Source organism: Notamacropus eugenii, chromosome 2, assembly GCF_028372415.1.
Source record: "Notamacropus eugenii isolate mMacEug1 chromosome 2, mMacEug1.pri_v2, whole genome shotgun sequence".
NCBI lineage: Eukaryota > Metazoa > Chordata > Mammalia > Diprotodontia > Macropodidae > Notamacropus > Notamacropus eugenii.
The window spans coordinates 54,725,699-54,752,291 of record NC_092873.1 but is presented as its reverse complement, the minus strand read 5'-3'; the positions used below and the strand labels follow the sequence as shown (position 1 = coordinate 54,752,291).

The window sequence follows — 26,593 nt, the reverse complement described above, 5'->3', positions numbered from 1 at the left end:
ACTCAAAGCAGAAATAGGCATGTGCTTACCTGTGGCTCAAAGAAGAGGTCCTGAGAGTGACCTTTCCCAGATCAATCAACAGTAGCATTTAGAGTTAGATTTCCTGAGAATGCATATGGCAGAAAAAGACTGCCCATTCAGCCTGGACAATGTTCGTTGTGTGCAGGAAGAAAGATTCCAAGTTCCCTAGGGAGAATGATCCAAAATTTAGCCAAAGGAAAGAAATTTCCTGGACAGACCCTCACAAATGATACCAAACTTAAGAATTTCCAAGTATAAGGGCTCCCTGTTCAGTAGGAGCTGAAGGCATCCCTCAAAGGGAACTTTGGCAATGATGTCTTCTGGAGAGGGAAAGGGGTTTCCCAAAGTAGCAGCTTCCTGGAGAAAGAAGAACATAGCCTACATTGTTCCTACTCAAAGAGCACAGTCTATAAGTTCCTTGCTTGGACAGTTCCATTGTCAGGGGGTGGGAGGATGTAGGATAGCAGTAGCAATGGATACACCCAAAAAAGCATCAACAAAATATTTTCAAATGCACAGAAAAAAACAAAAAGTGCAGAAGAAACAAAAACAAAATAGAGGAATTATATATGTGTGTGTGTGTGTGTATGTGTATGTGTAGATATATATATATAGATAGATATAGATATCTATCTATCTATATATAATACACTGGCTAAAAAAGCAAACTAAAGGAGAGAAGCATATTCCTCTTTCTTTTTCTTCACATATTGAAATGTTTGTGTTTGTTGAATGATTGACAAGTTCACAATAATTTTTTTATTTTTAAAAGCATTTAATTTCCAAATAGCTACCCTCTCAGCTGCCTGCCCAATAGAATCTTGCTTCATCAAAAAGAAAAGACTGAAAATTTCTCAAGACCTGGGATCATGTCTCCTCCTGTCTGCTCAAACAATAGATGAAAAGAAAGCTAAGCACACAAGGGTGAACAGTAAAAGACTTGGTGAATTATTTATCCCTCTGAAACATCATATTATACTGAAAGCATTATTTGATCGAGCATAAGGAGAAGGCCCAGGTCCACATGTGTCATCTTTCTTCCCTCACTCTCGGATTCCTTTAAACCTGGAAAATTCAAGGGTTTTTAACCTCCTCTTTTTAAGCTCATTGAAGCCTGTTTAGTTGGATAGGTTTCTGTAGGAGACACTCAGAGTGCAATGAGTGCTTTGTGGTTCTTTTGGAAAGAGCACTTAAAATTGAAATTCACCCTTAAACACTAAAAAGATTTTTTCTTCTTGCCCAACCACATGGTGCTGTTGTAAGGTTTCAGGCCCTGCCAACTGAACCTAGAGGTCTAGAAGCCCTACCAAAATCCCAACAGGAATTCCAAGAAAGACGCTTCAGTTGGCTTAAACCTCGCTAAGTCAACACTATCTCTTTCTGAGACTATTACACCAGGATCCCCAAGGGCCTTGGTTTGAGACAGCTACCCAGATGCGATGGGAGTTGATTGGTGATCCTTGTTCCAAATATGAAGACCAATGGGAAAAGAGTATAAAAGACAGGGTCATATGCCCCTGGAGGTCTCAGGTTGGTGGCCCCATTCTCCTTTCCTCCATACATCTGAACGGACCAACCAGGAAACCAGACACAAAAGCAAACTGGTGGTAAGAGCATTTCTGGGCTTCTGTAACCTGCAACTTGTGCTAGAGCTGAAAAATGATAGTATGGGAGACTATAGGGAAAGAGTTATTAACCTAGTATCTGTGGATAGAATTCAGGGGGGTCTGTGAACTTGAAAAGGAAAATATATATGTGTGTGTGTGTGTGTACATATACACATACACATATATACACACATATGGATATATGTATGGATACATGTATTTATACACATATATGTGTGTATATCTATATCTATATCTCTATACAGTATTTTAATAATCAGTCTAATTATGAAGCAAATCCAACCACTGGAGGGACAAAGAAATCCATACCGAAATCTACGTGCAAGGTAAACCATTATTATTTGACCAGAATGTCTGTCTGTACAAGTTTCCATTCCAGAAAGTGTTAAAACAATTATCAGAGCTAAGAAATACTTTGGCCAATTTCCGGAAAACAGAAGTTTCCGAAGCACAAAGCACTGAGGTGCAGGGAAAGAACACTGGGCTGGCGTCTGGAGGAGTCCTTCTGAGTCCCGGCTTTGCTGCGTGACCTTGGGCAGGGTGCCTAAGTTTCTGGGCCCCAGCTTCCTCATCTTAAAAAAAGAGTGGGGCGATGGAAAAATAACTTCAGATGACCTTCTCACCTGAAGTGAAGGGATACTTAATTTAGACATCTCCAGCCTAGAAGTTTCTCTGAGATGTAAATTCTTTTCAGCTCTGGCTGGATGGGTCTAAGTTATCCCTCTTGGGCCACTCTGGGGTCTAGGGAACTAGCTGAGATTGGGGGGAGAAAGAGTATTGGGATGGTACTCACTGCTGGTATTGGGGTAGGGGGGAGCATTTCCAAGGTAGCTCTGGAAGCATTCAGGGGAGAGAGAACACTAAATATTTTTATCTTTTATATAATTTTTTTATATTACTTATTATATTTATTTACTGGGCTAGAGGTGGCTCTGAGAACAGTATTAGGAAAAAAGAGCCCAGGCAAGTGGAGAAAGGGAAAGCTAGGGAGATTTAAAAAACAGTCTGGGACACACACTGGGAATGGTAAGTTGCCAGATGCCTTGCAATTTTCAATCTAGGTTGCTTTCGGACCTGATGTAGAGTTCCCTGGAGTGATAAGTAGCAAAATCCTTAAAAAAAACCTACCACACTTGAAAGAAGGGCTGTGTTCTGTGTCCAAGAAATAGGGTGAAGAATAAGGGAAAGATTTGGGGGGAATTCAGGCAATGTAGAAAGAAAAGATGTCATTTTTTAGAAAGGTGGAGTTGGGGAGATAAGGGAAAAGCCTGGATTCTTTCAAAGAGGAAACATTGTGGATAGAAAGACTGTTGAATGTGGAGTCAGAGGACCTCAAACCCACCCCTCAAACCTGCATTCACATATACACACATGCATACATATATACACATGCATGCATGCACACTCACATACAAAAACACACATATACACACTTGCATATATACACACATACTTGCATACATACATAGACACTTGCATACATACACGCAAGCACGCACACACACACACACACACTACCTGTATGGCTTTGGGCAAGTCCTTTAATCTCTCTATGCCTCAGTTTCCTCATCTGTAAAATGAAAGAGCTGGAAGAGAGGGCCCTTTCCAGTTCTGTGTCTCAATGTGTGGTAATATTCCACATATCTTCCTAGTTTATGCCTTCTTTGATAATAATAAGAGGACAACCATGCAAATAAAATGGCAGAGGGAAAAGGACATTGGATTTTGACTCCAAAGATCTGGGTAATTCCTAGTCTTGGAGGTTTACCTCTAGTCACCTTTGTGTGCAAAGGGCAAGAATTGAGAAAAGGCATGTGAGCTGGACTTGAGCATCTTCAGTCTGGCAGCAGCAATGATTTCTTTTTGCTGACCCTCTATCCCCATTCATTCACATACATGAGAAAGTTAAGTGATCTTGAACTGAGGAAAAGCATGGTGATTTAGAAGCACCAGCCCTTCAGACCTTTGGAAGTTTATTGAAATGGAATTCCTCTCCCCCTAACCAAAAAACCAAAAAGTTTGAAGAGGAATGCAGGTTGGCATTTAAAACCCGACTACAGTTAAAGGGGACTTTTTTTTCATTTTATAATAGCATTTTATCTTTTTTTTCCAAATACATGTAAAGATAGTTTTCAACATTGATTCTTGAAAGATTTTGAATACGAGATTTTTTTCTCTCTCCCTCCTTTCCCTCCCCACTCCCCAAGATGGCAAGCAATCTGATGTAGGCTATACATGTACAATCATGTTAAACATATCTCCACATTAGTCATGTTGTGAAAGAAGAATCAGAACAAAAGGGAAGAACCATGAAAAAGAAAAAAACAATTAAAAAAGAGATAATAGCATGCTTTGATCTGCATTCAGACTCCATAGTTCTTTCTCTGGATGTGGATAGCATTTTCCATCATGAGTCTTTTGGAATTGTATTAGATGGTTGCATTGATGAGAAGAGCTAAGTCTATCCAAGCTGATCATTATGCGATGTCGCTGTTGCGTGTTTACAATGTTCTCCTGGTTCTGTTCACTCAGCATCAGTTCATGTAAGTCTTTCCAAATTTTTCTGAAATCTGCTAAAAGGTGCTTTCTTACCCTAAATCATTTAGAGGCTCAGGTCAGTGATATTGATCCTGCTAGGAGAAAGAAGTGAATACCAAAGGCTATATTTCTAAGCTCTGATTAGTTTCCTGGATGGTTTGTGCTCTAAAACAGCTTAGCTCTAAAATAGGTCTGCTAAAAGACCTGTCTCCTTAGGGCAACAAAACAGCTTTTCTTTAGTCGTCTGTCTGAGTTATATAACACATAGTCCTTAACTGTTAAGAGCCTAGCTATCTAAGAGCTGAAACTTGGACGCTGGGTTATCCGAAGAAGTGAGAAAGGACAGAGTCAACTCCTCCTATTATGGGGAATAGGTGACATAAGACACAGGTTAGAGTTGGGGCCCAGAAGGTGAAAGCAGCGAAAATTGTCCAGCAGAGAGAACTGTGGGGAACCAGGGAGATAGATGTTTTACCCAGCAGATAGTTGAGTCACAGAGCAGAAAAGTGAAATTACTGGAAATCAGTGGCAAACCTGCTGTGTGAGCAGCATTGGGTACCTTACATGCAGGAGTACTCACCATACATATTCCCTAAATGTATGCCCCTCTACATATGTATGCTGACCGTATGCTTTATATACATGAGTGAACTGGACTTGTTTGCTCTTCCTACTGGGGGTGAATATATTTCTGGGAAAGGGTACCACAGATTTATTGAAGGGGAAAGCTGATAAAAGTAATATTCTAATATTCATTAATTAGGTAAACTTTTCCTCAAAAGTTATAAAAAACCATCCTTGAAGGGCAGAGTCAAGATGGTGGGGTACAAAGATGCAATCCAATGACCTCCCCTCCAAAACTCCTTCAAACAGATCCAGAAAACACACCAGATTGAATCTTGATGGGCAATACAAGAAAAAGTCGCAGTGAGTTATTTTTCCAGCCTTGCTGAACATACAAGAGATAGTTCTGTGGCTGCTGAGGACAGGGTCTAGACAGAACAGGGCCATGTAGAGAACATTCCAGTGTAGGGAGAAACTATGCATCAAGACAAGAGTAGGTTCAGGGCACCCTCAAACCCATGCCAAGCCATTTCAATGGGAACAGGAATGAACAGAGTAGTTTTATCACTCACTACACAATTATAGGTCACAGATCTAGGATGGACAAGGGAAGGAGCAGGTCAAAGAATATAGGAGCAAGTTCAGAAGAAGGAGAAGCAGTAGCCATGTGAATCAAACCCAGGAGCAGAGAAGGGTCTTAGTTCTAGCTTCTACCACAATCTGAAGTCTGAGAGGAAATAAGCAAAACCAAACCCCAAACAAACAAACCTGTTTTGGGTTTCTCTAACCTATAATGGACAAAAAGGGAGGATCAAAGAAAGGAAAAGCCCTTTGTTCCCAATGGATGGGACAATGCTAATTAACAGTGCTGCTCCATTCTGGTTTTCTGCAAAAAAGAATTCCCTTTAACCCAAACAGAACAAAAACAACCCACAAAGGCCAGCATCTAAGATTAGGAAAGAGAACGTAAGGAGCACTTCCCTGCCCTTATTAACTGCCCATCATGAATTCAAGTCACTGGGACCAATGAACTACCTTCTCATGTCCTTAAAGAACCTGAGAACTGGAAAAATGTGTCGAAGCACTGTTGGTAATCTTTAAAAGGTCATGGAAAATAGGAGAGGTCCCATGAGCTAGGAGAAGGGTAGATATTATCCTACTGTCTAAAAAAAGGAAAGAGAACAGTCAGTAAAGTATAGATGAGTGAATTCAACTTTGATTTTGGGGGAAATTCTCAAATGAACCATTAGAGACATGCTCTGAATATCTAGAAGGAGAAGTGGTGATTAGAAAAACAGCATTATTTTGTCAAGAATAGATCATGCTAGAATAATCACATTTTTTTCCACAATATTGCTAAAATGGTAGATGAGGTAAATGCTACAGTATATTTGACCTAGATTTTAGCAGAGCTATCAATACAATCTCCTTCTGTTATTGCAGAGAAGAAGGAGAGATGGAGAACAGATGATAATACATTCAGATGGCTTCAGAACTGATTGGATGACTAGATTCAAGGAGTACTTGTTAATAGTTCAATATCCTCATGGTAGAAGGTCTCCAGTGTAGTGCCCCAGAGACCCATGATCCTCTGATATATGATGGTTTCATTTTTTTAATTTCATGTTTTATTTTCCCCAATTGTATGTAAAAACAATTTCAACATTGTTTTTTTCAAATTTTGAGTTCCAAATTCTTTACCTCTCTCCCTCCTCTCAAAGCAAGCAACTTGACATAGATTATACATGTGTAGTCTTGCAAAACACATTTCCATGTAAGTCATGCTGTGAAAGAAAACAGATCAAAAACAGAAATAAGAAAAATAAAGAAAAAGTTTCTTTAATCTGCATGCAGGCTCCACCTGTTCTTTCTCTGGAGATGGACAATACTTTTCATCAGAAGTCCTTCAGAAATGTCTTGGATCATCATATTGCTGGGAATAGCTGTTACAGTAAAGCATCATACAGTATTACTGTTGTTGAGTACAAAGTTCTCCTGCTTATGCTCATAAAAGTTCATCTAAGTCTTTCCAGGTTTTTCTGAGAGTACTTGGTTCATCATTTCTTATAGCACAATGATATTCCATCACAATCATATACCACAACTTGTTCAATCATTCCCCAATTGATGGACATCCCCTCAATTTCCAATTCTTTACTGAAAGAGCTAATAGAAATATTTTTGTACTTACAGATCTTTTTCCTTTTTGTTTTTTATTTCTTTGGGATATATGCCTAATAGTGGTATAGCTTGGTCAAAGGGTATGTATGGCTTTATAGCCCTTTGGGCATGGCTCCAAATTGTTCTCCAGAATGACTGGGTCAGTATACAACTTTACCAACAGTACATTAGTGTTTTCATTTTCCCACATCCTCTCCAACATTTGTTGTTTTCCTTTTCTGTTATCTTAGCCAATCTGACAGGTGTATGGTAGTAGCTCAGAGTTGTTTTAATTTGCATTTCTCTAACAGTGATTTAGAGCATTTTTTTTGTGACTATAGATAGCTTTGATTACTTTGTCTGAAAACTGCCTGTTTACTTCCTTTGACCATTTATCAATTGAGGAATGACTCTTGTTTCTGTAAATTTGGCTTAGTTTTCTATATATTTGAGAAATTGAGTCTTTATCCATGTTAATTTCTTAACACATGCAATTAACAAGACATGCCTAAGTGTTACGGGCATAACAGGAGGTGAAAAACATAGAAGCTCACAGTTCATCCAGTGTCATTCAAAAAATGAGATTCAGGTACTTGAGACAATTAGAGAACAATAAATGGCAGTGTATGGTCCAGTGGTACATTGTGTGGCTCCACTGGTCCAAATTGCAGGAGATCAGAGAAGGATTCAGGGTCAGCTGGGAAGGCTTACTAAGCAAGATAGCAATCAAGTTTGGGCAGGTGTGTGGGAAGAAATCAGACTCATTCCTGAGCTGACCCAGCTGTAGAGAGACCCAGAAACACCCCTACATAGATGAGCTCAGCCTCCTAGTTACCACCCATCCCCTCTTAATACCGATGTTATGGATGTGAATTCCAGGATTCATGATGGCACCGTGGACCAGTTCGCTACTGGGCTTGCTGCTGCTGGCCATGTTGTCCCACTGCTTGGGAACCACCCGTTCCACAGAGGATTTTCAACCTTTACCACCCAAGGGGGCTTGCGTTAACTGGATGGGGGGTGCCCCAGGCCACCCTGGCTACAATGGGGCTCCAGGCCGAGATGGAAGAGATGGTGTCAATGGTGAGAAGGGGGAGAAAGGAGACACAGGTGAGCTCAAGGGTCATGTCTTTTACTGCGTTTCAATCTATCCTTCCGGGTAATTCCATGGAGCAGGTTAGAGAGATTAAAGTTAACTGGAGTATCACTGTGAACTTTGTAGCAAATCAGATGGCTACAGTTTAGACTGAAAATCGATCAATCAACATTTATTAAGCTATAAAGACAAAGATAGTCCCCCCCTCCCCAAACAGTTTCCATTTAGCAACAAACATTTATTATGCACTTACTGAGTACCAGGCATTGAGTTGCAACCTGGAGATATAAAGAAGGCAAAACTCAAGTAATTTAGATTCTAATGAGAGAGACTCCTCCAAGATACATCAAGTAGACGGCATGTAATTTTGAAGGAGGCTGCTAGGGAGTACCATAATGCACAGAGCGCTGGGTCTGGACTCTTCCTGAGTTCAGATCTGACCTCAGACACTTACTAGCTGTGTGACCCTGGACAAGTCATATCACCCTGTTTGCCTCAGTTTCCCCATCTGTAAAATGAACTGGAGAAGAAAATGACAAACCATTACGGTGAAGTCTCAGGCACAACTGAACAACAAATCTTAAAGGGAAATTTACTACAATTTCAGCCTTTCTTATGTAACCCATAGCAGACAGATAGATAGAACACTTCTTATGTGCCAAGTCCTATGTTCATCACTACTGATACAAATACAAGCAAAAAAGACAATCTTTAATTTCAACGATCTTATATTCTAATGAGGGAAGAAGTCATATAAAAGGAAACTAGAAAAAAGGTAGAAGGAAAAGGTATGAGCATAGATGTCTTGGGCACTTCATGAAATGGTGCTCTTGGACAGGAACTCTCTAATCAGAAGAGAGGATATTAAGGGGGGAGGCAAAAAGCTACTGGTGAAGAAATAGAAAATCTGGAATAGGACACAAGTTTGACAATCACTCTGAATTTTTTTCCCCTTGCAGTGGGTACTCAACCATGCACCTCCTCTGATGCTGTCTCTTTTCTAATTCATTCTATTGATCCAATTCCATTTCACTCAATTCCAGGCAATGAGTATTTGCTGTCTAGCCAGCCCAGTGTTGGTGCTGGGAGTAAAAGAGAAGGCACAAAAAACAATTAGAGAATAATAGCAGGCAGTATGGAATCAAGTGCTAAAATGAACATAAAATGACATGCTGTATAGCAGAGACTGTAGGCAATGGAAGGGAAGTGAGCATCATGAGCTGCTAAACTGTTGGAAGTTACAAAATTGGGCAGAATTCTCCCAGTATAAATTGGTGATGGATATTCTCCACTGACTCTCACTGTTGTTTGGAAAGGCTTCTACTCATTCTTCTGAACTATCTTATCCCTCACAATGACTTGAGTTTCCTTTCTCTTTTTTGAAAAATGAATGTTTTTTTTTAAGTTAGTCATTTCTTATGTCTCATCACCTCCACTCTACTAAACTTTTCTTTATAACAAAGAAAAATCATTAAACAAAATTGGTCAACAAAGACACCACATCCAACAGTCTGAAACATTCCCCATCCCTAGTCCCTAGACCTCTATCAAGACTCCCTAGGAGACAATGCAACCTAGAAGAGCTCTGACACTGAAATCAAAGGAACTGTATGCGAATTCTGCCTTTAATATTCATTACTTATAGGACCTTGGGCAAGTCACTCAACCAGTTTGGTTGGACTAGACAGCTGCTGGGACTCCTTCCAATTCTCATTGTATGAACTGTCCCCTGGAGCTGAGATTGCTCATTAATATAAGTTCAGGGATTTTTTAGTGTTGCTTTCATTTATATTATCCTAGGTATTTTGTTTATTGCTTGTTGCACTATGCCATGACTCATTTAGATCTCCCCATTCTGGAAAGGCTTTGAGTGTAGTCCTGGAAACAGACTACATCTGCTTTCTGAGGGCCAGCCTAGTTAAACACCTAGATGTTCACCATCTACAGGCTATCCACTTGGGTGTGAATTCTTTGACCGTGGTCACCTGAAAACAACCTATCCTATCTAAACTTTGTATCTTCCTAGTACACACAGTAGGTACTTAACAAATGTTTGTTGATTGAATGAACTAGTAAATTTAACAGCAAGCATCTACTGTGTCTTCTACAGGCAAAACACAATGCAAGACCCAAGGAAACAAAGACAGGAAGGAAACAGACACTGCCTTCAAGGAGCATACACTTTCCTAGGGAATACAGTATGTCCATATAAGTAAATACAATGTAATTTGTATAGGAAGATGGAATGAATGAGAGGTGTAGGAAGAACATTATAGGCAGAGGAAATGAGATGAGAACGCATGAAAAGAAGACAGAAAATGGAAGGGTTGGGCTGACTAAATAACAAATACTCATTGCCTGGACTTGAGTGAAATGGAATTGGATTAATAGACTGGATTGGAAAAGAGAACAATTTGGCTATGATAAAAGCTGCCTCTTTGGGCATTTTCCTAGGAATATAAGGCTAGAGAAATTGCCAATAAGCAAATGTTAACTGAGCATCCACTACATGCCTGGATATATGAGGGACTATGAGGGACACTAGAAAAGAAGATATGGGCTGTCTCTCCCTTAAGGATCTTCTTCCACCAGTTAGCTCCACCATGATGGATAGAGAGGTCATGAGTCTCGAACACAATAGGAACTCTGTTGGAACGAGATCTGGAAATGAGCTCAGTTCACTGTGGCTCTAATGTTCTCTTATGTAACAGGTCTGCTGGGTCCCAAGGGTGATCCTGGTGAAATAGGTGTTCCAGGAGTTGAAGGTCCCAGGGGATTTCCTGGACTTCCAGGGAAGAAAGGGGAACCAGGAGAGGCAGCCCACAGGTACCGCTCAGCCTTCAGTGTTGGGCTGGGCACCAAAGATCCGGTCCCCAACGTTCCCATCATCTTCACCAAGATTTTCTACAATGAACAGAACCACTATGACGTCACAACTGGCAAGTTCCGCTGTAATTTTCCAGGCTTGTATTATTTCTCCTACCACATCACAGTTTATACTAAGGATGTAAAGGTCAGCCTCTTCAAGCAGGGCAAGGCAATCATGTTCACTTATGATCAATTCCAGGAGAAAAATGTCGACCAAGCCTCAGGCTCTGTACTATTGTACCTGGAGAGTGGGGAGGAAGTCTGGCTCCAGGTGTATGGGGATGGAGAGCAGAATGGTCTCTATGCAGATAATATTAATGACTCCACTTTCAGTGGCTTCCTTCTTTATCATGATTGAAGATCAATCTTGACCTCAGAGAATCCACTCAAGTGTCTGCCTTGAGACAATCTCAACTTTCACAACTCTGATCTACATTATATGAGAGTTTGGCTTTATTTCCCAACTGGAGACACTGAACCTTATTCATTCACCCACTCACTCACTCCTTCATTCAATCCATTTGTTGATTATCTATATTTGGCCAATCCAGCATCTGGTGTTGTAGGAGAGACAAATAAGGGATGAGATAACACTCACAGCACATACATAGCCCCAGTCATCTGAAAACTCTCAGATTTAAACGTATAAAAACACCCACTAAAATACAAGAGACTGTCAAGAAATTGGAAGAGAGATGGAGACAGGTATTCATGGCTACTTTGAGACCTTCTTCTAATAGGAAATTTTCTACTCTTCACAGTGGGCATCTCTGAACAAGTGCCGACATGAATAATGTACTTCCCTAATAACTCCTCCCTCGGAGAAGATAGTTTCATTCCCTGGTCCTAATTCTCCCTTTAGGTCAAAAATTTTTAAGAGAATTGGCCTCTTCCCACATAGCCACCTTCTTTTTATATCCATACTTGCCAAATTTCCTAGAGACAGATTCTCCTCCTCAGAATGATGGGTTTAGAGTGAGAAAGTGCATATAAAAGCATATCAATGCCTTAAGACTAATCACCTTCTTGAATGGATGAAGAAACTTAGGCCCAAATTGTGGGACTAATTCTTTTTCTAAGGTCTTCACTAAAGTAGAAGCTGATAGTGTTCTATAAAAGTATAAAACCTGATGACCTAATTTCAGCTCACATTTTAAAATCTGGGTAATTCCTATACATACACTTAGAATGATAAAACTAGAGCCTTGTCTATTTTTTTGCCTTTTCAAAATGGTTGAATATTCTCATTTCTACAATTATACTCATCGTTAGTATAAATAAAAACTTTGAAATTGATTGTTTGCAGCTTCATTTCTGGGGGAAGAAGACATGAATTATAGAAAGGATGGAAGGCAAAGTGATTAACATCGAAATGTTTTATGTGACTACATATGTAGAATCTTGATCAGATGGCTTACCTTCTCACAGAGGGGGGACAGAGGGAGGAATAGAATTTGGAACTCAAAACTTCAAAAAAAACCCAATAAATGTTTTAAAAAATTGTTTTTATACATAATTGGGGAAAAAGAAAATATTACTGAAAATTAAAAAAAAAAAAAGGATGGAAGGAAAGGAAAAAACCTAGCCTTTTGTCAGAAGCTCAAGCAGGCATTTTGCCCTCAGAAAGAAATCACTGAAAATTTCCTCAGGGCTTTTAACAAGGAAAAGCATATCCAGTGGTATTTTGCCTTTCAAATCTTGCTGTTTGAGCCCCCATGGGACAAACAGATCTGACAGCATACTTTGTCTGGCTATTCTTTCACAGTGTGCTGCTGATTTGGACCAAGGATCACACTGCGTCCAATAATGCTCCAAAGTGGGGGGCATTTCCTTCTTTTTTTTTTTACTTTTATTGTTGTCTTGTTTTTACATCATATTAATTCCCATTAACCAACTTCTACACATCAAACCTTTTCTTTTAATAAAAGCAACAAAAAAGGAAAATATTTAAGCCATGGAAAGTGACACCACACCTATATCTTGCACTCTAGATCTCATTTCCTACCCATGCTTCCCACCTCTCTATTGAGAGAAGGAAGGTGAATTTCCTTATCAAATGAGATAATGGATGTGACTCTTTGTAAAACTTTAAGTATTATATCAATGCCAACTGTCATCATTGTGGTTAATCAGTTCTCCAAGACCAAAATTGTCCATCACAATTCAATTGCTTCTTAGTGTTATCATTTAATGATTATTTATTATAATCATTTAATTATTATGTCATATAGTCATTATCATCATCATCTTTTTCTCTTGGGTCTGCTCTCTTCACTCTGTATTCATCCATGTCCTCCTATGTTTTTCTGATTCATTATTTTTTATGATACAGTCATATTCCATTAGAGTCATAAATCACAATTTGCATGGCCATCCCTATCAATAGGTACCGATCTTAGCCTCAGTTTTGTGCTTCCCCAAAGAAAACTGCTATGAATATTTTAATAGAGACAGTCTCTGCTTTTTCCATTGACCTCTTTGGGGTATTTGCCCGATAGTGAAGAAAAGGCTATTTCTGTGGTATGTTTTCTTTCCCCATGAACCACTAGGACTTGAAAGACTAGAGTATGAGATCACAGGATCATAGACTTAGCCCTGGAAGACTCCTTAGAGGCCATCTAATCCAACACACTCATTGTATAGATAAGGAGACCGAGGCACAAAGAGGTTAAGTGATTTGTCCAATGTCAAATAGCCAGTTAGTTTTGGAGGATGGATCGGAACCCAGATCTTGCTGCTAATCCAGGACCCTATTCATTACAACATGTTGCTTCTTGTATCCACAGGTCCGTATGTGACTTCAGATATCATGGGTATAAACTTAACCCCAGTCATCTGATAAAAAAAAAACAAAACAAAACCAATTCACTCTAAAAATTCACATTTCATGTGTACGGTACATGTTTGACTATATAAAAGAATCTTTGCAAATATGCAGAGATTTGCCTCTTTTTAAAGTTTTCATCCAGATAGTTGGCATTATACAGACATGACTCTAGTTCTAAGTCTAGATCTAAGATCTAGCCCCATCACATGGGCCACTATTTTTTAGTCAGTGAAAACAGGAAAATCCAGGTACCTCTCTACTTTATTCAATAAAAATGTTCCCTAAGAGTTGTGCAAGTGGAATCCTATTTCAAAGAATTAAGGGATTTAGCTAAATGAAGTATTGCATGTCTGGTTCATTGTAAACCTTAAAGTGCTAATGTCTCAGATTATTGTTACTTAAAGCACTAGACAATTTTACCAAAAAATGGCCAATCTCTAATGTTTTAAATTCAGATTTTTTTTGATATATTGGGTTTTCTTCCATATTTTGGTTCTCGAATGATGAGGAGAAAACACAAATATTCATAGGATCATAGATTCATAGCCAGAAGAAATCTTGGAGTTACCTAGTCTATGAAGAAAATGAGGTACAGAAGGGTTAAGTGATTGGCCCACTCCTTACTGAAATGAAGGCTGAATAACAGAATAAACATGTTCTCCCTCTTTTCTCTTTAGTGTGTAATTTGGTGTCTGGAAGGGGGTGTGGGGGGTGTGTGGAGGAGGCACTCTTCAGCCCACTTATCTACATCCAGTAAGAATGGGCCTCACTGGACTGAAAGAGTAAATTAAGACCACCACCCCCAGCATCTCACTTGTCCAAGAATTCATCAGCTGCAAGAGCTAAGGAAAATGTACAGATCAAGGGGATTGAGGAGATTGAAAAACTGGGAAGAGAGGCCATCACATGGAAATTGAAATCCCAAAAGCTAAAGCAGGTATGGGTAAAGAGAGGATGACTAAGACACAGCAGGTACTCAAGGCAGGAGGATGACTTGTCCTTGCAATGTACAAAGGATGATTGATCTATCTGGAACCTCCTCTGGACTGGAGCCCACTGAGTGAATGGAGTAGAAGATGGACTTTGAAGTGGCATGGGAAAAACAAGAAGTGTGCCTGTTCTTCCCTCTGGTGCTATTAGCCAAGGGGAATAAATGATGGACATCCAATACTGGAGAAAGCACCTCTTTCTCTCCTTAAGGCTGTGTCATGATATCAGATACAATGACCTTCAGGACAGGCCTCTCAATGTCCACATTCAAATTAATGTCTATCTCACACTGACTTTCATTTGACTTGACAGCCCCAGATCTCTGAGAAAAACACAAAGATTTGAAGGATCATTGATGTAGGGCTGCAAAAGATCTTAGAGGTCATTGAACCCCATTTTATGTATGAGAAAGTTGAGATATAAAGAGAAAGAAAGAAAGAAGGATTTGTTAAGTGCTTACTCTGCTAGATATTGTGCTAAGAGAGGCTGCCTACGGTCACCCTACCAGTAAATATTTGAGGTAATATTTGAATCTTGGTCTTTCTGATTCTATGTCCAATGCCCTGTCAACAATAACACAAAACCACTCATTCCAAAATTCACTAGTTTGGCTATCATAGTGGGGAACCTCAATGTACCCCTTTTGGACCTAGATAAATCTAGCAAAAACGAATGAAAAAGAAGTTAATGAACTGTATAGAATCTTTTAAAAGATATATATGATAAATTTCTAATTATTGAATAGGAAGAGAAAGGAATATACATATCTTCAGATGTATGTGTCACCTTTACAAAAACTGACCATGTCTTAAGGCACAAACAGAGAAAAACGGAAATATTAAATACGTTCTTTGTTTACTACAAAGCAACAAAATTATATTCAATAAAGGACCACTGTAGAAAGGAAAATATTTTTTTAAATTTTGTTTCCATGATACATGTTTGACTAAATGATAGAATGTTTGGAAATACTTAAGTATTTCAGTTTTCAGTTCTTATCCAGATGTTTGGCATCACATAGACATGGCCCTTGATCTACATCCATCTCTTGTGCAAAATTCATATAAGTGGGTGGAAAATGAATATGAAAGCACATTCAAACTTTATGCAAAAGGTGTGTTCCCAAATAGCTGTGTAAATTGAATCCAGTTTTTAATGCACTAAGAAACTTAGCTAAAGCCTTGCATAGCTATGGAAATAGGACGGATTGGAATGGCACCATCCCTATTCTCAAGAACTTGACAATCTAGTTGTGGCCATCTGACAAATGTCCTGATAAGTGAAATGTCCCATCACTACTATGTCCTGGTTCTAGGACAGGCTTGTATTCCCAAGGGTCTTCATCGATTTTTTCTTCCTGTCCAAGTAAGATATAATATATCTGCTAACTTTCCCAACAATCTTCTATTTCTACTGCTGTAATCAATCCTCAGTCACAGAGAGTACAAGCTCTTTGAACACAGGGACTTCTAGTCTAGTATTGACTTTGTATTTTCCAATGCACTAGTATGATGCCTGGCACAGCAGCACTATTGTACTGCTGACTGATAAGACAGTAATGCAAGGTCCCAGAAATCAATTGTTATATATAGAAGTAATCAGAACTGGTTATATTCAGCTTCAAGGGCATTTTTAGACGTCAGAAAATTTAAAGTGATCTCTTTTTAAGATAATCATCCTTGCAATAAGCATCCTGTGTTTAGTAGGGAGTCAGAAATATTCAGTAATACAGGTAAGCATATGCCAAGTAGAAGATGATCTATTGCCAACATTCACATCTCAGGGGGGAAAGGGCATATATAGAAGTCATAAAGAACCCCACTGGCAGTCCACTAACACTGGAGATGTGCTATGATGGACCCATTGCTCAGGAGAACCAGAACTATGACAGGCACCACAGGTATGCAGTGGATGCCAGAAAGACTTAAAAAGCCATGTCATTCTCCTGACTCAGGGGATACTGAGCTCTGCCCTTTCCATCACCTCCTGGGTCAATCTGCAGTTGTTTTCTGCCCTTTCCTATTATGGGAATCAACAGAAGAGAGTTTGTCTTTTCTGTTCATGTCCTAAGTGGGGTATAAGAAAGTTCAGGACAACTAGCATTCATATGTGTATGTACATGAAGCTGAGGTCAGAGAGACTGAGAAAGATACATTTGAAGATAAATCAAATTCAGGTTCTGCTGACAGCTTGTTCTGAGGCATTGCCTTTGTTTCTCACTTCCCTCTCCTCACTCCCCCCACCTGGAAGATTATAGGTGAGAAGAAAGCATAGAAGATGATAACCATGTGTAGGATTGAGTGATGTAGGTGGTGCTGTCCATTCATTCAGCTGTGTCTGGCTCTTTGTGACCCCATGGACCATACTGCCCATTAGATTTTCTTGGCAAAGATACCAGAGTGCTTTGCCATCTCCTTTTCCAGTGGATTAAGGCAGAGATTAAGTGACCAAGCTAGTAAATGTCTGAGATTAGATTTGAATTCAGGTCTTTTTGACTCTAGGCCCTGAGCTCTATCCATTGAGCCACTTGGACGCCTAGAGCGGGCATTAAGAGGGGGAAGGAGAGAAAGAAAGAAAGAAAAGAGGGAAGGAGGGAGAAAAGGAGGAAGGGAAAAAGAAAGGAGAGAAAGAAAAGGAGGGGAAAAGGAGAGATAAAAAAGAATGAAGGAAAGAGGGAAAGGAGGAAGAGAGGAAGGGAAGAAGAAAGGCAAGAGAGAGAAAGGGAGGAAGAGAGAAAGAAAAAAGATAAAGGAAGGAGAGAAAGGGATGAAGAAAGGAGAAAGAGAAAAGAAAGGAAGGAAAGAAAAGAAGGAAGGAAAGAAAAACAAAGAAAAAGAAAGCACCTAAGTGCACAGTATATAGCTGAACCCTGGGGATACAAAAAGAAAAATAAGACAATAGAAGTAAGTCAGTAGTTGGTGTTAATGGTAGTGAGGGGAGTAGATCCTTTCTTTACAATAACTGTTTCTCTTGAGGCTATGGGGGTTGTAATGAGAGTAGGACAGTAATCTTAAGGACACTGCCATTCTCAAGGCTCTTGGATTTAGGATCCTTTTTGGATCATTCCAACCTGGTGTCTGATGGGTGGTGGTAGTTTGACTTGTCTGGTGCATGCTCCTTCCTGTCTTTCCTTCATAATGCCTTACTTCAAAGCACTGTGGTAGGTGCTCCTTTTGAGCTCCAAAGAAGTCCTTGAAAATTTTCTAGTATTACACAGGATTTGGAAAATAAGCCCATGTTCATCTTTTACACATTGTGAATGGCTTAAGTGGAAATGAGGAAAATGTGCTTTTACTAGATGCCAAGGTCAAAGTTTGAGTCTGACCCAGACTTCATGTAATCCAAATGATCTAGTGGGTGAGGATCCAGGGAGTAAAGGTATAAAGCATCTCCCTACTCTGGGGACATTTCACAGAATCTCCAGTTAGAAGGGACCTCAGAAACCATCTAGTCCAACCTAGCTTGAACAAAAATCCCTTCTACAATATATAGGTATTTGACAAGTTTTGTTTAAAGATCTCCAATGATGTTTGGTTTTTGTTTTGTTTAAAGTCCTCCATTCTTTTGTTTTGTTTTGTTTAAAGACCTGCATTCTTCTTCTGGGTAGCTCTCATTATTTATAAGTTTGTCCTTACTTTCAGTTTCTTTGGAGCTATCACCCATTGCTCCTTGGTCTTCTTTTGGGGATCAAGCAGAATATTTGAATATTATGCTAGAAAGTCTGCCAAATTCTTAAAGACAGTTCCCCCTTAAGTCTTTTCTTCTTCAAGTTAAAAGTTTCCCATTCCATTAGACAGCCCTTTAAATCCTTGAAGACAATTCTCATGTCCAATTGTCACTTTTCTCTAGGTTAAACATGCACAGTTCTTCTGCATCTCCTGAGGTGAACATGCCTCATGTTTGGAGCCCGCAGCATTGTCCATTTTGCCTATCTTATCTTCTGAGAGATTAAGAAGCACCTACATAAATGAATTCCCACTAATGGTCCTAATGGGAGTCACCATGTTACAATGGGAAGACAGAAGGTTGTGTTTGTCCTTTGTTTTTGAAGAGGATCATGACATCAGTATAATGACATGACTTGCAGTTGACTTTGATGTGAGGGAGGGAGGGCTGTGCGAGGCCACCACTCTCACTTTCTTCTCCTGGGCCATCTGGGTCCAGTGGCCTGATATTCATCTGGGAAGACAGAGGGATTGGGAGTTGGAAGATATAGCTTTAAATTCTGACTCTCCTACTTACTACTTGTGTGAGCCTGGGCAACTCATTCCAACTACCTTGACCTCAGTTTCTTCACTTATAGAATAAATGAGTGGGACTAAATGTCCTCTTACATCTCTAAATTCATTCCTTACATCTCTAAATCTACCATCCTGTGAGCCCTTAAGTCATTGTTTCCAGCATGAATGGTTCCTGCCCTCTGGTGGGCCATATGCAAAACTACAGTCCCACACCTTAGGAAAGGTTTCATTGACATGCTCAAGCAAAACCAAAATGTTATTGCTGTGATTGGTCACTGACTCCATAGGGTTTCAAGAATTATAACATTTATTGGGCAAGCAGCTGAAAAAGCTAGAAAAAGAACAAATTGAAAATCCCCAAGAAAATACCAAATTAGAAATACTGAAAACCAAAAGAGAGATTAATAAAACTGAAATTAAGAAAACTATTGAACTAATAAATAAAACTAAGAGTTGGTTTTATGAAAAAAACAAAAATAATTGATAAACTTTTGGTCAATTTAATTTAAAAAAGAAAGAAGAAAACCAAATTACCAATATCAAAAATGAAAAGTGTAAACTCACCTCCAATGAGGAGGAAATTAAAACAATAAATAGAAATTACTTTACCCAACTGCAGGCCCATAAATTTGACAATCTATGTGAGATGGATGAATATTTAAAAAAAAATAAGTTGCCTAGATTAACAGAAGAGGAAGTTAAATACTTAAATAGCCCCACTTCAGAAAAAGAAATTAAACAAGTAAGCCATCAATGAGCTCCCTAGGAAAAAATCTCCAGGACCAGATGGATTCACAAATGATTTCTATCAAACATTTAAAGAACAGTTAATTCCAATACTATATAGACTATTTGGGAAAACTGGTGGAGTCCTATGAAATTCTTTTTATGATACAAATATAGTTCTGATACCTAAACCAGGAAGAGCCAAAACAGAGAAAGAAAATTATAGACCAATGTCTCTAGTGAATAGAGATGCAAAAATTTTAAATAAGATTTTAGCAAAAAGAATACAGCAACTTATTCACGAGAATAATACATTATGATCAGGTAGAATTTATACCAGGAATGCAGGGCTGGTTCAATATTAGGAAAACTATCAGCATTACTGATCATATCAACAACAAAACTAACAGAAACTATATGATTGTCTCAATAGATGCAGCAAGAGCTTTTGACAAAATACAACACTCATTCCTATTGAAAACACTGGAGAGCATAGGAATAAATGGAACCTTCCATAAAATAATAAGCAGTATCTACCTAAAACCATCAGCAAGTATTATATGTAATGGAGATAAGCTAGATGCATTTCCAATAAGATCAGGGATGAAACAAGGATGTGTATTATCACCACTGTTATTCAATGTGGTACTAGAAATGTTCGCTTTAGCAATAAGAGAAGAAAAAGAAATTGAAGGAATTAGAATAGGCAAAGAAGAAACTAAGTTATCACTCTTTGCAGATGATATACTAGAGAATCCTAGAGAATCAAGTGAAAAACTAACTGAAATAATAAACAACTTTGGCATAGTTGCAGGTTACAAAATAAACCCACATAAATCATCTGCATTTCTATATATTACTTGTAAAGCCTAGTAAGAGACAGAAAGAGAAATCCCATTTAAAGCTATGGTAAACACTATAAAACATCTGGGAGTCTACCTGCCAAAACAAACCCAGAGACTATATGAATACAATTACAAAACATCTTTTTGCACAAATAAAGTCATATCTAAGTAAGGGGAAAAACATCACTTGCTCATAAGTAGGCTGAGCTAATATAATAAAAATGACAATTCTACCTAAATTAATTTATTTATTCAGTGCCATACCAATTAAACTATCAGATAATTATTTTGCAGAGCTAGAAAAAATAATATCAAAATTCATATGGAAGAAGAAAAGGTCCAGAAAATCAAGGGAACTAATGAAAAGAAATGCTAGGGAAGCTGCTATCAACAACAAAACTAACAGAAACCATATGATTATCTCAATAGATGCAGAAAAAGCTTTTGACAAAATGCAGCACCCATTCCTATTGAAAACACTGGAGAGCATAAGAATAAATGGAACCTTTCATAAAATAATAAGCAGTATCTACCTAAAATCTCAATTGTACTATAAAGCAGCAATTATCAAAACCATTTGGTACTGGCTAAGAAATAGAGGGGTAGACCAGTGGAATCGGTTAGGTACTTAAGACACAGTAGTCAATGAATGTAGCAATCTACTGTTTGATAAGCCCAAGGACCTCAGCTTCTGGGATAAGAACTCACTATTTGACAAAAACTGCTAGGAAAATTGGATGTGTGGTGGAAACTGGGCATAGACCAATGCCTGACACCATACACAAGAATAAATTTCAAATAGATATATGATCTAGGTATAAAGATTGATACTATAAATAAATTGAGGGAGCAAGGAATAGTGTATTTGTCAGATTTAGGGAGAATGGAGAAATTTATAACCAAACAAGAGAGAGAGAACATTATGAAGTGCAAAATGGATAATTTTGATTACATTAAATTGAAAAGTTTTTGCACAAACAAACCCAATGCAACCAAGATTAGGAGGGAAGCAGAAAACTGAGAAAGAATTTTTGTAACCAGTATCTGTGATAAAGGCCTCATTTCTAAAATACGTAGAGAACTGAGTCAAATTTACAAGAATATCATTCTCCATTTGATAAATAATCAAAGAAAGTGAACAGGCAGTTTTCAGAGGAAGAAATTAAAACTACCTATAGTCATATGATGATGCAAATCAAAACAACTCTGAGGTACCACATAACACGTATCAGATTGCCTAACATGACAAAACAGGAGGATGATAAATGTTGGAGAAGATGTGACAGAGTTGGAACACTAATTCATTGTTGGTGGAGCTGTGAGCTGATCCAGCCATTCTGGAGAGCAATTTGGAACTACACCCAAAGGGCTATAAAAATGTGCATACCCTTTGACCCAGCAGTATCATTTCTAGGACTCCAAAGAGATCGTAAAAATGGGAAAGAGTCCCACATGTACCAAAATATTTATAGCAGCTCTTTTTGTGGTGGCCAAGAACAGGAAATTGAGGGGATGGCCATCAACTGGGGAATGGCTAAACAAGTTGTGGTATATGAATGTAATGGTATACTAATTTGATATAAGAAATGATGAACAGGAAGACTTCAGAGGGGCCAAGAAGGACTTACATGAACTGATGCCGAGTGAAAGGAGCAGAACCAGGAGATCATTGTACACAGAGGCAACCACAGTGTGTGAGGAATTTTTCTGTTAGACTTAGCCCTTCACAGCAATACAAGGACCTAAAGCATTCACAATGGACTCTTGAGGCAAAATGCCTTCCACATCCAGAGCAAGAACTATGGAACTGGAACACAGAATGAAGCAGAATATTTTCTCTTGTGTTATGTTTTGTCTTGGTGTAGTTTTTCTCATGATTTGTCCCATTCATTTTAATTCTTCTATGCAATATGACCAATATGAAAATGTGTTTAATAAGAATGTATGTGTAGAACCCATATAAGACTGCATACTGTCTCAGGGAGGAAGGGGAGGGGGAGGGGGAGAAAATCTAAGACTTATGGAAGTGATTGTAGAAAACTGAAAACAAATAAATTAATAATAATAATTTTTTAAAAAAGAATTATAACATTTGAGAGCCAAAAAACCATCTTAAAACTCATCTAGTTTAACTCCTTAATTTTATGGGGCACAGTAGATAAGAGTGATTATTTTTAGTTCATTTTAGCTACATAAATGCTAGGTGACACAATAGACAGAACATCTGGTCTGGAATCAGAAGACCTGAGCTCAAATCAGGTCTCAGACACTTAATAGTTGTATGTCCCTACGCAAGTCACTTAACTCTGTTGGCCTCACTTTCCTCATTTATAAAATGAGCTGGAGAGGGAAATGGCAAACCACTGCAGTATCTTTGCCAAGAAAACTCCAAATGGAGTCACAAAGAGTCAGACACAACCAAAATGACTAAACAACAGCAACAACTCTTATCCCATTTTTTGGAGAAGGTTATGACTAACCACACCAGTATCTTTGTTGAGAAAACTCTAAATGGTGTCTCAAAGCATGGGACATGACTGAAATGACTGAACAACAACAAAACAATTAGCTAGGTAGAGTGTTAGACCTAGAGAGAAGAGGACTTGAGTTCAAATTTGGATATAAGTAGTTATTAGCTGTGTGACTCTAGACATGTCACCTAACTTCTGTCGTTTCTTCATCTGTAAAATGGGAATAATAATAGAACCTATTTGTCATGAGGATGAAATGAGTTAATATTTGTGAAGTGCTTTGTAAATTAATAGTAGCTATTATTATGATGATTACAAATCTTACAGCCAACAGAATGGAAGCTCTTTGAAGTCAGTTCACTTTTAGTTTTTATATCCCAAGCACATGACATGATGACTAGCCTCTAGTAGGTATTAAAGAAATGTTTGATGGATGTCTGCTTGCATGGATGGATGAATGGATAGAAGCCAAGGCCCAGAGAGTTATAATTTTGATACAGGCTACACTGCTACCTAATTCTGGTAGGCTAGAACCTAGGTCTGTCAGCTTCCCAACCCAGAAGATCATAGGTTTAAAGCATTCAGTCACCTCAAGTCCAATCCCCTCATTTTAAATATAAGGAAATTGAGGCCCAGAGATGTTAAGTGAATTGACCAGGATCACACAGTATCAGAGGTGGGATGATTTGAACTCAAGTTGTCCTGACTCCCAGTCTACTGTTCTACCTACAACACCACATCACATTGCCCAATTCAACAAATATGTAATGAGCTTGGTCTCATGCTCTACTCTCAGCTCAATGCTCTTTTCACCATGATCAGCTCAATTTCCTTTCAAAGGTGTTCCTGTGGTTCTGTGCCATGGACCCACTGGTTGATATTTGGCATTTAGAAAATACCAAAGTCATCAAAATACTCAACATCCCCCCAAGGTTAGGGACCTCTCTTTTTCCTGTTTTCTCTATATCCTACTCTAGCATAAACCTAGGCACCCTGAAGACAGCAATAAAATGAGTGGAAAAAAACAGTGGTTTCGGAGTCATAGGACCTAGGTTCAAATACCATCTTTGATTGACCTTCCTGGGCCTCAGTTTCCTCAGCTGTAAAATGAGAGTTGAACTAAAAGGCCTCTTAAGGACCCTTTCAGCTTTAGAACTTTGATCTTATGATCCAAGCCTCTGTTTCCCCACCTGTAAAATGAGGGAAGTGCTCTAGAGCAGTGGAATTGAAGGCAAGGCTACATGATGACTTAAGTTTTAAAATTTAATAATATCCATGTGTGACTGTATTTTATTTATTTCATCATTTTGCAGTTTTATTTTAATCTAATTTGGGTCTCACTAGGGAGCGTTGTGAGTGATGAGTTTAATACCTTGGCTCTAAATGGCTTCTCAAGTCCCTTTCCGCTCCAGAGTTCTATGTCTGCTTGGTCTGAAGAATTCAGTTGAATTTCTTTCAGTGTTCCTCCACAGTCACTAGGGCTGGGTGGGCTCTCCCCATTGAGCCTCTTTGCTCTGGCTTGTTGCTGAGCTATGTGATATGTGTCTGCCACGAACAACAGCTCCCTTAGGCCAGGCTCATTACCAAGCAGATGGTATCAAGGATCAATGGTCTTCAACAGCAGATGGCGTCATCTGCTGGTCCGATCTGGCATTGCCCTAGCTGCTCCAGTTATCTTAGAATTTTGAACTTAAAATGATTGCATCGTTCAGGACCACTAGTACAGGAGCCACACTGAGAGGAGACGATTCTTTTTATCTCTCGCTTAATATTTTATTTTTTCCAATTACATTTAAATACAGTTTTCAACATTCATGTTTATAAAATTTTGAGTTCCAATTTCTTTTCTCCCTCCCTTCCCTCCTTCCTCCCCAATATGGCATGAAATCTGATAGAGGCTATAGGTGTACAATCATATTAAACATATTTCCATCTTAATTATGTTGTGAAAGAAGAATTAGAAAAAAGGGAAAAAATCAAAAGAAAGAAAGAGAGAGGAAATAGTAGGCTTCGATTTGTATTCAGAGTCCATAGCTCTTTCTCTGAATGTAGCTAGCATTTTCCATCATGAATCTTTTGGAATTGTCTTGGATCACTGTATTGTTAGGAAGAGCCAAGTCAATCAAAGTGGGTCATCCCACAACGTTGCTGTTAATATGTATGATGTTCAAGAAGGCAATTCTTGATGCTTTGAAAGTGGGAGAATGATAGATGAATGGGGGATAGATTATGCCCCCATGGCTGTCGCCTAGGAAGAAGCCCTAAGTCCTGAAGAAGGGGGAGGATTATTATTCTGTTGTACAGTAACCTGAGGGAACTCCCAAATAAAAAGATCACAAAACTAGAGCTCAGAGAGACTTCGTATGTCACTCCATCTGATAAAGAGATTGAAGCTCAGAGAAGAAAATGACAAGCAAAGTCACACAAGTGACAAGCCAGGATTTGAACCCAGGTCTCATGACACCCAATCCAATACGCTGAGAAAATAAGTCCAGAGCAGCCAAGCTCAGCGCTCATTCCCCTGCTCCATTCACCATCGTGACCTGGTGTTTAATAAATCACTTTTTTTCTCTTCTTCTGTGGACCCCCATCCGCTCTGCAGTTGCATTGGCATGTGTTTTAAAAAACCAAACCTGCTGTTTTCTTCCTCATCGCAGTAATTTTCATTACATTTGTGTCTTCAACATGCCATTCTTGGGTTTCCTATTCCTCTTGGCTAACTTCCCTGTAAAATGCTAGGCTAGGGAATTCTGCCTATCACTTCTCTGTATTATTTGAAGTATGATCTCCCCAAATCGAGAGTGTATGCCAGTCTATGCTTGGCTTTTCTTTAGAATGGTAAGAATTGTTGCATGGCAAATGCTTGGTGACTAATATTTTTTAATAGCTCAATTTCAATGCCTTTGCTTATTTTTTCTTTCTTTTACATCTTTTACCACCATTTATTACTTTTTCTTTTGATGTTTTAGGAACATCTCCTCCCTTCCAGAGCACCGCTCTTTCCTGGTTCTCTTCCCAACTGTCCAAACTCTCGTAAGTCCCCTTCATTGGTTCATCATCCGCCTCACCACCTAGAAGGTGGTGTTTTCGAAAGCTTTTTCCTGAAGCTTTTGTTGAGTTCAAGGAATGAATGTTTAAAAGCCAAGGAGGCAATCAGTCTGTCCAGCCTGTTTCTCTAATCTTTTAGTAACTAAGGCTTTCTAAGTAAAGGGATATGTCAAAAGATATTGCTCTCACTGGAGATATGCTCCAAGTTGGGAAGGCTAACCAAATGGAGTGTTTATCCCAGCTTCTAAAATATTCAGCAGAATGTACTTACTGGGATTGAGGAGGAGTGGAGAGGAGAAGAGGTTTTGGCTAGAGCACTGCGTATGAGTCTAAGAAGATTCAGTTCAGTAGGGATAAATGTAAAGTCTTACTCTTGGGCAGCAGGACAAGTTTGCCTCATAGCCTAACAGCTAATTTGGAGAGGTGATGGAACCAAGGGACACAAGTTACAGATTTTCAAAAATGGCCAACGTTGGAATTTTTTTCCTTAATTATGCATATGTTACAAGGGTTTTGTTCTGCTTTTTTTTTCTTTTTAAGTTGGGGATGGGGTGAGGGGAGCAAAGTGGG

The 26,593-nt window shown here is 38.8% G+C and overlaps 1 protein-coding gene across 1 annotated transcript; it reads left to right on the top strand.

The window, feature by feature from the left end:
* The first annotated feature begins 1,521 nt into the window (after window positions 1-1,521).
* On the top strand, window positions 1,522-12,171 carry ADIPOQ (adiponectin, C1Q and collagen domain containing). The gene is made up of 3 exons (XM_072640363.1): window positions 1,522-1,628; window positions 7,791-8,021; window positions 10,719-12,171. The coding sequence occupies exons 2-3, from the start codon at window positions 7,796-7,798 to the stop codon at window positions 11,231-11,233; spliced, it is 741 nt and encodes a 246-aa protein (XP_072496464.1). The 5' UTR covers window positions 1,522-1,628; window positions 7,791-7,795; the 3' UTR covers window positions 11,234-12,171.
* The last annotated feature ends 14,422 nt before the right edge of the window (window positions 12,172-26,593 follow it).

Bases quoted from the DNA above. Each gene is read 5' to 3' on its own strand.
- ADIPOQ (XM_072640363.1), top strand. From the start codon at position 7,796: ATGATGGCACCGTGGACCAGTTCGCTACTGGGCTTGCTGCTGCTGGCC. The intron at 8,022-10,718 runs GTGAGCTCAAGG...CTTATGTAACAG, and splicing joins GGGGGAGAAAGGAGACACAG to GTCTGCTGGGTCCCAAGGGT.